Source organism: Ascaphus truei, chromosome 2, assembly GCF_040206685.1.
Source record: "Ascaphus truei isolate aAscTru1 chromosome 2, aAscTru1.hap1, whole genome shotgun sequence".
In the NCBI taxonomy this organism is placed as follows: Eukaryota; Metazoa; Chordata; class Amphibia; order Anura; family Ascaphidae; genus Ascaphus; species Ascaphus truei.
The window spans coordinates 160986058-161004533 of NC_134484.1; the positions used below are offsets into that span (position 1 = coordinate 160986058).

At 39.3% G+C, this 18476-nt stretch overlaps 1 protein-coding gene across 2 annotated transcripts in view; it reads right to left on the minus strand.

The window, feature by feature from the left end:
* DIPK1C (divergent protein kinase domain 1C) overlaps positions 1-18476 on the minus strand; it is a 71829-nt gene that overhangs the window by 13606 nt on the left and 39747 nt on the right. For both annotated transcript variants that reach the window (XM_075585475.1, XM_075585476.1), the window contains exon 3: positions 6380-6544. In XM_075585475.1, the coding sequence (XP_075441590.1) occupies positions 6380-6544 (165 nt within the window). The remainder of the gene's footprint in view (positions 1-6379; positions 6545-18476) is intronic.

Below are 18476 nucleotides of genomic sequence, written 5' to 3' on the forward strand. Positions count from 1 at the left end.
TGCCCCTCCAAGAAGATATATATGAAGAAACAGACAGAAACCACTGTTATGCAACAATAACCTCCTGGTGTGATCAAATGACAAATAAATGCTTGTCAGGAGAGGGAAAGACAATTGTGAATGGATATGGAGTGGGTGTGATTCCAATTGATTGAGGTACATAAAGGGTTACATCAAGAAAATACCCTCTATTAGGAAAGGATACCGTGTTTTCCAAGAATAAAGTTATACATTTCTCACTGAGGATTTCGAAACGTATAAGAGAAGGGACTGATATAGTAATATTGCTGAAATTAATATACTGTTGATATTACTGAAATGGACTGGGGGGGGGGGGGGGTCTCTGGAGAAGGATTGAAGGCGATGTTCTGTTCTGTTCTGTTGGTGTCCATTTTATGTGTAAGAATGTGTGTGTGGGGTGTGAGAGATTAGCTCACAGTAGATATATGACATATTCTGTACAGAGATTTATGATCATAATCTCTGCTGTACTATGCAATACATTTCCCATTATCTAAACCCGTGTTTGTGAGTTTGCAAACAACGACAGTGTGTTATGTGTTTTGTGTTGTGTACAGTAAAGATCAGTTATATACATTGTGTGATGTTATTGCTTACTACTGTTGTATTGGTTCCTGTGAGGGGTTATCCCACCAGCGCTGGAGGCGCTGCATGCAAGGAGATGGAGCTCACCCCAGGCTCTCAGAAGCGGAGGCTCAGGCCTCCTGTGAGCATACAGGTGTAGCAGCATGTGTTGTCACCCGCATATTTCCCTTAGGCATAGGGAAAGGGGGCTACACTAAGAAAAGCACCCATTAATTATATGAATCCCTTGTGTCTTCACAATTCCAAGTATGAGTTATAGTAGTTAAATGTATATGGTTGTGATATTCTTATCTACAGGTTTCTGCAATAAAAGTAATTTAATGACGCACAGTGTTCTTATATCAAGTAGCGCAACACATCGCAGAGTACTGTTAAAAAAAAAAATCAGCCAGTGAAACAATACCTATTACACCCACTCATTCAGGCACTATTCAATGTATACATATTAGTCATATATAGTTTCTTAGCAGCTTCTCAATAGCTTCTTCACAAGCTCTATTATGTCACCATCTCTCCTTAGGAACTGTAGTGCATTTTCTGTAGAGCATTGTCTGTAGTGTTGACTGTACTGCTGTTAGTTTCTACAGTTGTTTGCCACAATATATATCTCAGTTCTTTTGGCTTCCCTAAACCACTTTATTTTAAAATACACATTGCAGTGGTTCTTGACCTTTTTTGAGCACAGGTACCCCTAGAGGACTTTTACAATCTTGGGGCACATCTCCTCTCTTCCCTCCCACCTAACACATAATCTGCTCTTCGTGCTCCTCATCTGCTGTCTGTAGTCAAGGAGGCTGCAATCTGCCTCTTCTCTCAGCTTTGTGCTGGGCTGAAAGAGGAGAGAATCAGAGCACCCTCCCAGTCAGTGATTTTCCCGGGGTGCTGTGGCAACCTTGGCAGAGGGTCACAGCACATGGTTGAGAAATAGTGCCCCAAGATGATTTCATGTACTGTACCTTAATGCTTTGCACCTTTTAGTAAACATGACCCTTTTTTGGCTACAGCACCTGTTTCAATGTCCCTAGTTTTAATGCTATCCATTTGGACTTAAATGTCTGCCTTATTACTAGACCACAAACACATATGAGTGGTTTTATTACTTTATAAGTCTATCCTTTCAAATTAATTATTACAGTGCAGTAGAGTATAAGGATGTTTTATTTGTTGCTAAATGGTAAGTGTATTAAATGAAATATTGCCACAGGGAGCTAATGGTAGCTAATAACTGAGAAGTCTCTATATATCTGGGCTGACTTCCAAGCAATTTTAGTGCTCTTCAGAGAAAAACTGATTTTAATATGATATTAAACAGAGCCTGAAGGGCAAAAGTGCAAGGGCTCTGTGCTGAAGAAAATCTTGAAAGAATCAATAAACAGCTCTAAATGAATGGAAGTGATGAGTTTGAAAACTGGACAACCTGATACTGAGCTACTATAAAATTTAATCTCCCTCCTTCACAAGCATGCTTGGTATGCTAATATGGAACTTTGTGATACATATATCACATATAGATATACATACACATACTGTAAATATACGCTCACATTGTCAAGATCAATGATCATGTGTGCCGCAAACATTATGAATTTTATTGAACTGTACCAGCAAATTCTGCAGTAGGTTTTGGAATTAAATACATCTCATAATATCTTGTTATCCTGTTTGTCAAGTAAAGTTATACTGTAAATGTCCTTTCATGGCCATGGCCGTGACTTGAGATAAGCTACAGCCTGGCTGTAAGTCTGTTTGCAGAAGTTAGAAGTAAAAAGTTATTTTATTTACATTTTTAATTAAGTTTTGTTTCATTCACAATAATAACAGTATGTTCTTGTATAGTGCTGCTAGTTTTACGTAGCGCTTTACAGAGACATTTTGCAAACACAAGTCCCTGCCCTGTGGAGCTTACAATCTATGATTTTGGTGCCTGAGGCACAGGGAGATAAAGTGACTTGCCCAAGGTCACAAGGAGCCGACACTGGGAATTGAACCAGGCTCCCCTGCTTCAAACTCTGTGCCAGTCAGTGTCTTTATCCACTGAGCCACTTTTTCTCCTTTTCTTTTTTTTAGTCATATTGCGCTGGTAGAAAACAATATTATTGGTTGATACTGAGATTGAGCTTTTGGTACGTCACAAGTCTCTTTTATAGGTGTGCAGCAACATGTTATACCGATAGCAAGGGAAAACCTGCTTCAATGCAGAAAAAAACCTACTTTCTCAGAACTTAGTCAACTGACCTGCCTTTTGTGTGTCTCGCAGTGATGGGAAAGGGACAGTCCTGTCAGCCTTACATGAACTAGTCCACAGCAGAATTGTAATGTACCAGTAAGAGCAGGTCAAATAACCTGCAGAAAGACCAAGTGCAGGCAATTAGGCCTGGCTTGTGTTTGCTTAAGTACGACCTAAACTGCTTGTAACCTAGACTCAGATGTTTTATAGGGATTCATCATGATGGTACATTACTTTATGCTTTGAACTTTCTGCCATTTCATTTTTTGCTAAATAAAAGCTGCTCTTAGTTAAACCTTCTGGACTAATATTTCTCTATTTGCCTGGCTCCCACCATAAGAATGACTATTAGTTATCTGGAGCAACACAGTGTTTGTTCCAAGGGGTTTATTCATTAAAATGCGATACCGCCAACAGGGGTACTACGGCATGGACAATTGATTTAATGGGTCAATGTGCGTTTATGTGCCCTGATCGGTTCCACTTTCAGTCACTTACATTTAGTCTTCATACTATTAAAGAGACAATCTAAGGTGCCAATTTTTTATATATAGGGTTGAAGCAGGGGGTGTCCAGAGCTGAACCCTGTTAATTTAAGCTGCAGTGATCCCTTGCTTCTGGAGATACTTACCTGCAAATTAGGTGCTGGTAGCCGCTCTCCTCACTTCCAGGGTTCACAATATGTCCTCTGTTAAGAGATCTTAGGCCCGGCGGGCCAATAGGAAGCCGTGACATCATTGGTGCGTCTTCCTATTGGCCCATGTGACGTGAGAGCTTCAAACTTGAAAGCCTTGCTTGCTCAGCTGGAGCAGCTACCGACACTTACTTCGGAGGTAAGAATTTCCGGAAGTAAGGGGTCCCCAAAGCTGAAATTAATAGCGCACGCTCCATAGCGTATAAAAGCTTTAATAAAAATGGAAGGGGAAAGACAAGGGGGGGAACAATCACACCTACAAAGTATGCTATAAAATAGGCATTTGTGAGTAAAAGATCACCGCCAGTCGTGTCTGCTCCGGAAGATGACGTCTTCCAATGACAAACTCACAGTGTGAGAGGAGGGATCAAGTCGTGAAATATTCAGACTGGAGGAGGCGGGATGCAGCCGGGGTAGATTTACGAGCTACTTACTGAAATTCCTGTAGTCCTGACGAGCGCAAGACCACAACAGACCCTTGTGTGATGACGAAGTGTCAGAGGGAGGAGTCGTGGCGCATTTCGTCATATTAAGCAACTTTTTCAAAGGATAATGAGGTAGCTAATACAGGTAGTATAAATACCCCCATGTTGCTAAGCAACATCAAAGACAGGATTAATAGCAAAACATGCAAGTAAGAAGCTGATTGAATCCAGCTGATACATATTAAATAAATAAAATACAGAACGGATCCATGGATATAAACATACAAAAATGAACAGAAGAAAGAACATACAGTATAATAAAAACATAAATGTAAAAAACGTGTATATAATATACACATATCACAGCAAATATTTACAGAGATAAGGAAGGGGGGCACACCATACAGTATACAGTATGAACCTCTAGTGACCAATTAAGGAATATTATATATAGACCACAATAATGGGACTATTAGAGAATAGAACAAGACTGGACAGACCACAGTCCAGTACAAGCTCCAAACAAACATAACATAAATTGTAATAATGATGTGTATATTTAAATATATAGATGTTAATTCAATTTAAAGGTGAAAATAATTTATAAATAAAAGATGAATTTAAAACAATATCAACTTAAATATTCAATTTTTGTTTTACATTTTATACAAGGTGAATATTAGATATTAAATATAATCTATTAATGAAATTACAGTAATAATTATATTGTAAATAATATGTGTATATAAATATAATATCGTGAGATTGAAATATAATTAGAGGACAAGAAAGAGAGCACACACAAAGATGAACATGGGCTTTCATCAAGTCTTGATGTAGCAGTCGAAAAAAGGAGGAAGAAGGAGAACCGATGAACCAGAATCTATACTATAGTGCTAGTGTCCAGGCACTCATTGAATCCACCAGGGGCCAAAGTGCCCAACTGGTAGATCCAATAAAATTACCATTTTATTTGCCAGTGTTTCAGCTCTGATTTGGTAATCAAAAATTGGATGTTAGGGCTTCCTATTGGATAACTGCAGACGTTATCTTTCAAAATCAAGGACGTAAACCAGCAATAAAACACTAAGGGCCTTATTCTATATCTGCCAGAATGGCCATTTAGTCTGCTTTCGAACGTAAATAACAATTTATTTCATAGATGATGGCAAGATACCGCTCAAACCCAAGTGTCAAGATGTGAGGGGACATGACGTCAGCTTGGCGTCCGTGAGCGGGTCTCATTGCGGAGTTTAGCAGCGCTGGTGGTTGCGGTAGCAGTCCGATCATCACATAGCAGAACGGTTGTATAGGGAACAGGGGATCCTTGGGGCTCACATCTGTGCCTCTGTGCTGTGTTATTTAACCCTTAGCACCCATTGGATTTTTGTCTGTATGTTGTGGCTACACCCTTTGTTACTACCTTGTTACTGTGCACACCAGGCCTTACCTTACCCCTTGAAGCTGAGAGATTCATGCTCATACTATATGCAATTGATTCTTATCGGGCTATCCGCATATTGTTATTTGTACATCCACATGAACCACGCTGTTTTGGTCGTATAATTTGAGTAGTTCACTTATACATATTGCTCCTACTATTGTATATACCTTGTTGTATGAGCATTAAGTGTTACTCATTACCACTCCCACCCGCTCCCCTAATAGGGGTTATTGCTTTCATATATTTTAGTCACACATGTTATATTGATTTTCACTTGTGTTTCGGCGTCATTATTTGATATTATTAAAAATGTTATTGTTTTGTATTTTTACAGTGGATGCCTGTGCCATTTCCCTTGGCTACTAGGTATTATTTGAGCGGGAGTATATGGTCCGCTGTTTGACTATATGCACTTTTTCCGTTTTTGTGGACACATCAGTTCTTCTATTGGATATTGTATCCTTATGTACATATTTATACACTGTATGGGACAATAGTTCCTTTGGTGGATACTATATCTTTATGTACATTACTATTTGCTCTACCTTGAGTGCAATGTGAAAAGGGGACTGCTGTGACCTTGTCACTTTCTCTGTATCTTGATAACTATTTATTTCAGTAAGAATTTTTTTCTGAAAATGGCACAAGCAGCCACATCGGAAGATATAGAATTACCCCCTAAGTATTTTAACAACCAAAGGGGTCCCTGTAGCTAAATACAGTATAACGCAGTTCAGCTATAGAGGAAGTCCCGGTTCAAATAATGTAAATACTTCTTGGCAGAACAAGTCAGGTAACAAAAACGGCTATTTTGCCAAAAGATAATATGCAGATAATATCCACAGAAACCCTCACACTCACAGCACATAACAAACTACACGTGGAGGATTCTTTAACAGTGATTTGCATGACTGTTACTTAGGCCCTGTGATCATGATAAATGCTAAATAAAAGAAACAATAGTTAATGAGCAAGTAACTTACTTGTAGGTTGTTATTTGCCCGTTGCGCTCCGCACCTGTAAGTCTTTAAATCACACTTTGAAAAACAGTCAAAGAAATTGCAGTCCTTATCAGATGTACAATTTTGCTCCAGGATATCGCGCATTTTGGGTTCAAAAAATGCCATATCCATGTCAATAGCCACCACCTGCAAGCAGAAAAATCAAATGCTTAAACAAGGAAGCACAACAAATTATAATAATATCTGATGTTGGAATATCTACAGGCCAAATGCTTTGGTTATCTCAAAGCACATACTGTATTTCTGAGTAAGAACCTCCATTTTCAATTTGGACAAAATAAAATGAATATATAAGGAGCAGGGTGTAATATCGGTGTTTCACATACTGCACTGCACTTTAAATGAAGTAACTGAGTAAGAGAGACTGCAGTGGTGTTTGTAAAGCGTTTTAATAACATTATACATTTTATTGCCCTCTATTGCTAAATATTGTGTTGCCCTGATATTCACTAAGGACATTTACGGCTTGGATATTAAACACCCTTTTGAATGCAGTATTCGCACTATTTTTGAAGTATAGTGTTTAACGTGTTTTAGACTGAGCTACCTTGCTTTTTAAACCCCCCGCGCTATAATGGCTCAACCCCGTTATAGCGCAATCCGCTACAATGGGGATCCGATTATAACACAGTCTGAGCGTGACACCCGATTTAGAACATCTCCTACCTTTCTTAATTCCTCCGGTACCACCATGAAACTCCCGCAGCCGAGGACGCGACCCCCCTCCTCTGACACCTGTTTACAATGTTTACCTAACACACGTGACTGACCCGGAAGCGGCACCGCGCGAATGATATCAGCTGTGTGTTTTTTTTTTAATATATCTATTCTGTTCAATGCTTTATTGCTAACGGACAAAATAAATATGAGGGAAGCAACAGACAGACAGACAGGCATACACACACACCGCGATGGCTGACCCGTGGTATCAGATCTCCAGCACCCTACGAAGCTGCTCTGGGTAAGTCCTGCGTGGGGGTGCCGCTGCATCACCGGGTCTGGGACAGCTTGGAGAGTTATCCCAGCTCTCCCCCTCCGGCGACGCAGAACCCATGATCGCGGCCATTTTTCCCCCGCTCGCTCTCGCTTATAGCGCGATCACATTATGTGGACCCCAAGGACCACGTTATAACGGGGTTCAGCTGTACGTAGGAAGGAATATTGAAATTGCAATAGAGTGAATGAACTCACGCATGTAACACATTTTTACAAGATATATAAATATAGATAGATAGATATCATTAGCAACATTAAAATATTTTTTAGTTTAGATGCAATATTTTGCAGTTTTTCTAAAATGTATCTTAAACTATCTATTGTTGCTGAGGCAGGGTATACAGTTTTAGAAATGTATCTGTGTGTATTATATTTGCCCTGTGGATGATCTTATAAACTAAATGCACTGAGGTCACACCCCATGCTAAGCTGTACCAAGGGGGCCGTTGTAATTCCAGTATGTGGAATGCCAAGTATTTGTTCATGATGCAAGAGGCATTATGCTTTTTCTATAGGGAACAGAGAGATATATTGATTCCAGTCCGTTTCTTTTGTAGATTTTTATGTGCACGTTCATCCCTGAAACTGAAAGAATATTCTTTTAGGGCACATTTTTACAAAGATTATTTCTAGTACATAGTTTTTTTTTAAAATAAATATAATATATATAATATATATATATATATATAATAATATATATAATATATATATAAAAATAATATCCCCTGTCAGCACATCCACATGTCTTAAACAGGTCTGCAACCCTTCCTTTCAACCATTATCACCTACAGTAGCATACAGTGCTTCCACTGCAGCAAGGGATTACGGGAAATGACATGCAAATGAGCACACAATGTGTCACCTTTTAATGAAATCTATTTTTACATGGAACCCTTATAAGCAAATGCTCTGCTGTTCACCCAGGTTTTAAGCACAGCATGGGATTATAAGCAAAGTCAGTCAAACCACTCACAGACAGCTGTTTTGACCTTGTGGGTCTCATCAGTGTGAGGTTGGTTGTAATGTCTTTGCAATTTTTACTATACACTTTTTAAGTTATGGTGGGTGAAAAAGGTAACAAAAAACCTCCACCGTTTAAGACATATGAATGTGCTCACAAGTGATATTCTTTATTGGCTATATGCTAACGGTAGAGGTTTTTTGTCGCCTTTTTCACCCACCATAACGTAAAATATATATACCCAGGGTATATATACCCTCCCAGTCTGGAGCCTTGTTTCCCCAGTTTCTTAATCATTTTATTTATTTATAAAATGTTTTACCAGGAAGTAATACATTGAGAGTTACCTGGGCATAGAGTTAAGACAAATATTACATGGTTACAAATACAGTTACATAAATGAACAGGGTATACATTATATACAAGACATTGCATGCACAGTTAAAGAAAATATATATTATGGGCGTATGAAACATTTACAGACCAGATTCAAATGTGAGACAGCCTTAGTTTTGAAAGAACTTAAACTTGTGGTGGATGTGAGAGTCTCCGGTAGATTGTTCCAGTTTTGGGGTGCACGGTAAGAGAAGGAGGAACGGTTGGATACTTTGTTGAGCCTTGGAACCATGAACAGTCTTTTGGAGTAATCATAGCCTGACTCTACCTCAGGTGCTGTCAATTAGTCAGCTCCACATTAATTAACCTTTCCACTGCTGTAATAGGCAAAAGGGGCTTTGGACATCCTTCTGCTCACGTAACCCCCTCTTTTCATCAATATTTATTTCTTTTAATATATATATATATATATATATATATATATATAACATAAAGCAAGCAGTCAGCACTCTAATGTAAGGCAAAAGGCAGTTGCTAGTCCCATAGGGATCCACATATCATACGAACCAGCCCAAAGACCAGTAAAGAGACAGCAACCAACGAGGGATAATCCAAAATAATCTGTATTGAATGAACAGATACACGAAAGCCAACATTTCGGTCTCACAGGGAGACCTTCCTCAGGGCCGTGCGGAAGGTCTCCCTGTGAGACCGAAACGTTGGCTTTCGTGTATCTGTTCATTCAATACAGATTATTTTGGATTATCCCTCGTTGGTTGCTGTCTCTTTACTGGTCTTTGGGCTGGTTCGTATGATATATATATATATTTATTAACAAGGATCCAGACTGGGAGGAAGTGGTTGCCGACAGGGCAAAGAAGACTGCGCACAGGACTCCATAATACTGGGGCATTCATGTGAGCTGTTGTCTGCACTCTTGTTTCCCTGGTCTCTCTCTGCCAAGTGGAAAAGTAGGTTTTTAAATCAGAGCCTGACTCTCTCAGGTGCAGCCAAGTAGTCAGGGCTACATTAATTAACCCTTCCACTATTGTATCCAGGAAAAAGGGGCTTTAGACATCCTTCTGCTCATGTAACCCCCCCTCTATCACACATCCCCCTCCAACCCTCCCCGTCCCAACTTCAACTCCATGGGGATGAGTTTAAGCGATCCAGCATCCGTCAGCTTTTTTCCTCTAGGAATGCAGCATTTCCTTCATTTGACACGCGGTGCAACCGCCCATACCGTCCCCCTTGGGAGAACTCTTCCTCCATGGGGATGAGCAATAGATATATATTTATTAATTTCATTCTGTTCGTATAGTCCATGAATAATGGAGACCCACATTTCTTGTAATCCTACAATCCTCAATAAAAAAGGTACCATTTATTGGCCCCAGATTTTAAAAGAGGCTCAGGTAGGATACAAGCCCAGATAAATCTCAGAGTGCTAGCCCAAAACATTTCAACCCAATATCTACACTGGTGCTGACATATCTATGTGTGTATATTTGTTTTTACATAGCACCAACAATATATGCCGCACATTACAAAAACAAACAATAGAATACAGGGAATTTATAATACAACAAATGCAAAAATCGTAACTGCACACGATAGGAATAGGAGTATCTGCCAAAGAGAGATTATTATCTATGTGGTATATTAGGACAGCGTTCTATCTGAACATGACTTCCAGATTCCTCCATTTCCCAGCTACCTTAGGCTATTCCACTCAAATCCCAATAACACACTGACACCAGTTTGGATGTAAAATGGCCACAGCATTTATTAAATACAGTAACATCACACATTAACACATTAACATCATTTAAGACGTTTAAACATACAGTTCAAAAACACATATCATGCCAGCTACTGACCACTAAGGCTATCAGCATTGCTACTACCTTACCATGCCCTGTTGGGGGACCAAAACCAAGTAAACACTTCTACTGAACCAACTTCCCTACCCTTAACATGGGCTCCGCAGCCCACCAAGAGCCGACACCTTCTCCATCCTATCCTGGAGACTCACATTAAAAATAACAAGCCCGATATGGGACAAGTGCACTCCATCTTCTCTTAACAGATTCCTAGTGTCACCTTCCAGCTTTCGATGCCTCACCCCGATACCACCCACTTCTCATACAAACTTAGAAACTGCAACATATACTTTTTTCCTATTAATCGCCATTCAGCTCCTTGCATTCCTCTAAAATATCCTCAGAATAATTTCTCACCATACTAACCAAATATCATTGAACAGTGACACCAACCTTGACAAGTCATACTTAATGGTGTATTTCAACTGACCTAAAACATTACACCCTGCATGAATCACAAAAATAACCGGGCTCCTCGTTTCTCTACTCATCATCATTACCTCAAGCAGCAAACGGGTCCACACTAACCCCCTGACCCCACATCATCTTACCCAGACTGATCCCAGTCCCAGATTTCTAAAAAACGTCCTTCCTTCTGCCTGCCCTGCTCAATATACGTACGAGTGCCTGATAATTCCCAACAGAGCTGGCTTTTCTGCTGAAAAAATAAATGGAATATAACATTAACCAACCACTTTTATGAAGCACATACACTTTGTAGCGCCTTGATTCCCAATACCTGATCTTCATCACTTCCTTCACTGACATACAGGGCCTCATGCAGTAAGCGTTGATAAGGGAAATATGGCCATGTTATAGCCAAAATTGGGTTTGAGATTCAGTAAGCGCCGATAAGTGCTTCATATCGCCAGGTTTCGGAGCCGATAATTTGGTTATGGCCAGTCGCCTGCCGATAAGCCTGTTTTCGACACTGATCGCCACTTTTTTAAATCGGCTGGATTCAACAAAAAAAAACAGCTTATCGGGGCTGATCGGCACTACGAAATTGAGATGTTATGGCCGATTTCTCCCGCCAACTAAAGTTGGCATTTTGGACGGGAGAACGATCGCTAAGGCTGCCGGAACGGCACTTAGAAAAAAAACATCTTCTGTACATCAATGGAAGTCAATGGAGCGGGGACGTATAACAGTATAGTACTGTTTACGTTTCATTGCTCACAATACAAGGGGGATTTGCATTACAGTGTGGGGGCATTCCCTGCATTGTGTCACAGCTGATGTGTCTTATTTGCATAACATTCGACTTTTACATGTTTTCAGCATTTGCGGGTCACATTACTCATCATGTGATGATGTGGCAAGGGAAAATACTATACTACACTCTTAAAGGAGAACCTCACATCATATCACACATTTTACTCAACTCAGCGTCAATTATTTACATGATGTCACACATGTCACACATGTCACACATACACAGTATATTCATCTTCCTTTACATTACACAATGCTTGTAATGTGACACGCATCTTTAAACGTTCATGTACATCTGTCTTCTCATGTTTACATATACTTTTGGGTCCTCCCTATTTTCATGACGTCACTTATTGGACGCTCAATCACATTGCATGTTTACATTGTAACCGTTGCATTACAAGCACTTCAACCTAACTTATACACACATGTACAGTAATTCATCATTGGGACACCTTGTAAACTCATTCTATACCAACTATCCTCCTTACACAAATGCATGCATATGCACACGACTATTCATTGTTGCCAACATGTCACAATAACATGGATAATTACACATGTTACACAAAACTTTTCCCACGTCAATCTCAGCCTTTTTGTCTCATTACATGACTGACTCTTGCGTTCACAAGTGTTACATGCATTGCACATGCAACTATTTATTTGCAAGCAATCTTTGTACAAAGCTTCACGTCACATCATTGCCAAATATCATCATTCCCTGCAGAATACACACAACAAATACTTAGAACAACAAGTGCACACAGCTTGCCACAGAAGTACTTTATTATGTTAATGTAACACCTTGCATTTTACTATGTCACCTGACATCATCACATACCTATTTAAAGGACGCACATTACCTGCTCATTCACAGCTACTCATTTCAAAATGTTGCGAATGTTTAGGAGACGCAGGAACATTCTTTTCTATGACATGCTTGATGATCAAGAGAATGATATAGGGCAAGGTAGGGACACACCGAGGGACAGTGACAGTGACGCGGATACGACAGGGACAGGGAGAGGGACAGGCCGAGGGACAGGTAGAGGGACAGGAGATCAGAGGAGAAGACAGAGGAGACAACTTGTGCCTCGTCCGCGTCTGTACAGGGAGAGAACCCTGTTAGATGGGATGAGTGAGGAGGAGATTGTAAGTCGCTATCGTTTGAGTTCAGCAGCAATCTTAGCTCTTTATGAGGAGATAAGGGGGGATTTAGATTTTTTCACAGCCAGAGGTCGTGCAGTCCCTGGGCTTGTTAAAATGCTGTGCTCATTACATTATCTTGCTTCCGCGTCATACCAGACAACTGTGGGCATAGTGGGCGGGGTCTCGCAATCTACATTCTCGCGGGCCTTGACCCAGTTTCTCTATGCACTCAATAGACGCGCTAGGAATTATATTCATTTTCCTACAGAGGCAACAGAGTGGCTGGAAGTCAGGACTGGCTTTTATAATATAGCAGGGATACCATCTGTGCTGGGTGCAATCGATTGCACACATGTTGCTTTGATTGCACCTAGTCAGAGTGAGCATGTGTACCGCAATCGGAAGCACTACCATTCACTCAATGTACAGGTGGTATGTGATGCCACGATGAGGATAATGCATGTGGTACCCAAGTTCCCTGGTTCCAGTCACGATTCCTCTATCCTGAGGAACTCTTCAGTCTTCCATGCGTTCGAAGAGGGACATTTTGAACCTGGTTGGCTGCTGGGTGAGTACATATTTACATGTTCTAACACAAAACACATGTTGATTTAGGAATGTTGGCATTGTACAATTTGATCACTAATGTCAGCTTATGTGTGCTCCATTCATTATAGGTGACTCAGGATACGGAATTAGGCCGTGGCTCTTGACTCCGGTGCTAAACCCTCAAACTGAAGCAGAGGACAGGTACAATGCAGCCCATATATCTACAAGATCTGTTATAGAGAGGACATTTGGCCTACTCAAGACCAGGTTTAGGTGTCTGGACAGAACTGGTGGGGCTCTTCTATACAAGCCTCAAAAAGTGTCTGATATTATCCTTGCCTGTTGCATTTTGCACAATGTTGCACTCAGGCACAATGTACAGTCAGACCTAGCTGAGGCTTTGGTAGACGAGCATCCCACCCATGTAGCTGCTGAAAATGAACAAACAGCCAGTGGTGGCCAGACACGACAGAATCTCATCAATTCATTTTTTTCTTGTAAGTACAAACTCATATGTTCCTAGTACTACTTTTATAGTTTAATTATGTTATATTAACAATAATGTTTCTTTATATAACCTTCTGTTAGGACACAGATGAATATGGGTTGCACACCTTTCTTTTCTCTGCTGTGTGCACAAAGGGATGTGGCACCGGTATGTTATTGTTGCACAGGTTATATAATCCCTCTTCAATTGTACTTTAGTTGTGTGTATGTGAATACAACTTGGGTAACAAAGCAATAATATTTTAGCATTGTGTTATTCCTTATGCTAAGACAAAACACATATTATGCCCATAATCATTCATGCTTCTAGTATGCTTACATACAATGTTATTGGTGCAGTGTAACATGTACATCCAGATGATGTGTACACCAGGCAGATTTACATTTTGAATGTCATGAAATATACATGGTGTTGTACATTTAACACCAAATACACACTTTGCTGTGTTGTTTACGGTACTGAAGATGGCATGTCAATGTTTGCAATTTATATATTGTTCCTTTGCATTATAGGTATATCTCCAGTATGACTGATCATGGTATGTATATTTGCTGACATCTCTCATAAGATGTGGCTACCTCAATCTTCCTATAATTATTGGAACTAAAAACCCAACATATTGGTTTAAACACAAATGTTACATATATGTATTTTCTGTATCATGTATATGCATTTAGGTACTCTTGAGCTTTCATGTGCATTGTATTACAAAATGATTACTCACATTTCATCACATTTTATGTATGTTTCCTTATAATTTCCATTAATGTAATATAGAGGTGGTTGGAGAAAAGGGGATAACTGTACTTATTTGTTTACTTACGGGAGCACATTCATCACTAGCATAGACACACTTTTTAAGACAACTGTTTGTGTCTCTATCAATTGGTGTAGGATCCATGTATAACACCGACAAATGATAACACCAGCTTTATTATGGTAGCTTATATCATCATATTGACTATACTATGTATTTCTAAACGATTAATAAACACAGTAAACTATAGTTAGTTAGGTTAATGAAATATACACAGAAACGTACTTCATAACATGATGGTGATGTCATATTCAGAACATCATGCATTGGAGGGGACCATAACATCTGGCCAGTAACATTATTTGCTACAGTCCCAAACCATTTTATCTACATACCCATGTAACAAGAGATTTTAAAAATAAATGGCTACTTGGTTGTAAGTGTCCTTTACATTGGGAGAAGGAGTGGCTCACTGAGTAAAGACACACACTGGCACTGATAGTTTGAAGCAGGGGAGTCTGGTTCAATTCCCGGTGTGGGCTCCTTGTGACCTTGGCCAAGTCACTTTATCTCCCTGTGCCTCATGCGGCAAAAAAACATTTGTACGTTCCACGGGCCAGGGACCTCAGGCTGAAACATGTGTCTGTAAATCGCTGCGTACAACTAGCAGCCCTATACATGAACATGCTCATATTATTATTATTATTGTTACATAGTTTCGACAGTCATACGTTCCATTACATATTAGAATACACAAATGTGTTAGCAGAGTGGGAATGGTTGTTATATATAAAACACACCATGTCATAAAATGTTAGTAGTCATTAAAGAACACTCAATAAAAATTCATGAGGCACTCTTTTGCAACATCATTATGTTAATTAAGTGCTTATGCAATATAGGCATAAGGGTATCACATTTTTAATTGTTTGTTAATAAGCGCTGCAAGCAATATAAAATTAGTTCCATATGTAGTATAGTAGTCGGTGGCTCCTCCTCACAATCATCTCATATAAAGGTAGACTCTTCTGAAATCATACATTGATCCGATTGTATCTTCCCCGACATCTCTGAAATACAGCAAACACATGATGGTCAAAGATGGCACCTTACTAGATATGCATCCGTGACAACGCGTTACGCAGCTCTATATGATTGTGTAGATACACACGTCAGTCACTTATATGTTAGAAGTAAAACTGTTCATCAGTATGTAATGTTTCTTTAAATTTGTAGCAGGCATAACTATGTATAAGAAGTGAACGTTGCCTGTATACTGAAAGATGTGCGCGCACATCTTTGTGTGCGCACGCACTTCACGCTTGGCTCCACTAACTGTTAGCGCATGCGCAAAACAAAGCGTACGTTGTGCGTTCAATACATGTTGAAAATACCAGTAAACATAACATCTTTATTTCAAATACAATGAAGACGAAACTACATTCGTTCTAAACGAGTACATCTGTATTCTTTTTAAACAGACGTGTTTGAACAGAAAGCAAATGCAATACGTGTGACGTCATGTTAAGCCAGCGTGAAACGCACGCTAACACTCCTCCCACTCAATTAACATTCGGCTAACGCCCAGGGTACGCCTACAAACACTGAGCCGCACGCATCACACACTGCAGTTACCGTTACTATAACAAAACATGACAGCCAATAGGCTTTGAGGCGCGCACGTCGCTTGGGGGCGGGACTTACATCACTAATCCTTTTTAAGGACGCCTTGGCCCATGACAAGGGTCCCACGTCATACGTGGTGGACCCGGTTTTCAATGTTGTAGATGTTGCATGATAACAAAACAGGTATGTGTTAGAGTAATGGAAAAATGTTGCTAATATGTTTAAAGGGATAGGAAAGTACGTATATTTATTCCGTCAGCAATGTGTACTACTCTTTCAGGTCCTACTATATTGTATTAGGAAACAATTTGTTTGTGATCGCTACATGTTATGCAGTCTGCAATGTTACGCTGTATCCACGCATTGAAAGTGAAAATGGTGGTTACAAAAAAAAAAAAAATTTAAACGCAGAGTCAACGCATAACGATTGTTATATTTACCATTCTTCTAGAATTAACTCTTCGCCTGGCTGCAACTGGTCGCTCCAGAAATGCAAGCCATTTTCATCCACGCTTAACCCAACCGCTGAATCCAGTATGGCACATATCTCCTCCAGGATGCGCTCATAGGAATCGCCACTGCTTTCTTCAAATAATTGGTCGGGAGGTAGGTTCATTTCTTCCGGTTCCCATTCCAATGCAATTTCAGCTGAAAGGCTTGGTACATAATCATAGTACTTTTGTTCTTGTACAATGTGGGTTTCAGGAATGGAGGCTGCAGATATTGCAGCACGTATCGATTCAAACGGATCAGTAGTAGCGGATACATTGCTATTGCCATTAGGAATAAATATGCCTTTCACGACAATATAAGTGCCGTCTTTCAGGATAAATTGTTTTTCCGGGGCAATCTTCCAGAAACCATAGGTGTGTTGTAGCTTATCCTGGTCACGTTCAAAAAAGTCATTACTTGATAAAGTGAATCTTATTGAGGAATTAAAATTCCGTGCATGCTTACGGTCTTGGTAATAAGGATATTTTGCTCGAATGAAATCATCGATTTGGCGTGTGCTTGCTTTCTGTCCGCGACTGTTCAAGATGGCTTCACAGATCATGTACTTATACCCTAAAAGGGGATTAATATTGTTAACGAATTCATCAGCCATGTCTGAGTAGCACAAAAGCTGTGTGCAGGTCTGTGTTATTTGCTCATCAAAATGAATGTGCTGAATGGCTAACAAACTCCTGTTTTTCCTTGTCAAGGTCAACAAAACTAACTACTTTGACTCCTTATTTCAAACGCCAATTGGATTTGTTTGTCTAATTGGGTTAACAGTTGTGGTTCGTGATATGGGACTGTGGGAGAAACATTTCTCCTTCTTTTATCTCGTTTGTGAAAAACATCCCTAGACTGTGAATGCGTTCACATAGTGTTTTTTTGAAAACTAACAAAGACCAGTGTGTGAAAATATTTCTTAGCCAGGCATATCAGTAAAAACACACCTGCAAAAAGAAATGTTTTTTCCCCGCTTACATTTCTGTGTGTATGTGAAAGTCTGGTTAACTCCCTGTCTGCATGAGTTTAAATACGTGTGTATATATATATATATATATATATATATATATATATATATATATATAAATATATCTCTTATAAAAATATATATATATTTATATATAATATTTTTTTTTTTTTTATATTGCAGGAGTACACACAACATTGATGGCATTAAGTATACCTTGTATGAAACCTATTTAAATGGTGAGAAACATGATTGAATTAAGTAATAAACATTTGTTTAAGCACAATACTGTTAGAGTCTCATACTTAGGATATTTCTCAAACATTAGGCCTGTATTATTAAAATAGTGTTTTCACAAGGAAGCATGAAGTGTATTAGTTTGTGTATACCAGTTTATATAGTACTATATATATATATATATATATATATATATATATATATATATATATATATATATATATATATATACTCACACTCACACTCACACTCACTCAGTGTGTGTGTGTGTGTGTGTGTATATATATTATTATACATTCTGAGATGTTATAGAAACGAACACACAACTGATTAAAGGACAAAATTACAATGGCCAAGCAAGGCAAAGGTAAGTAAT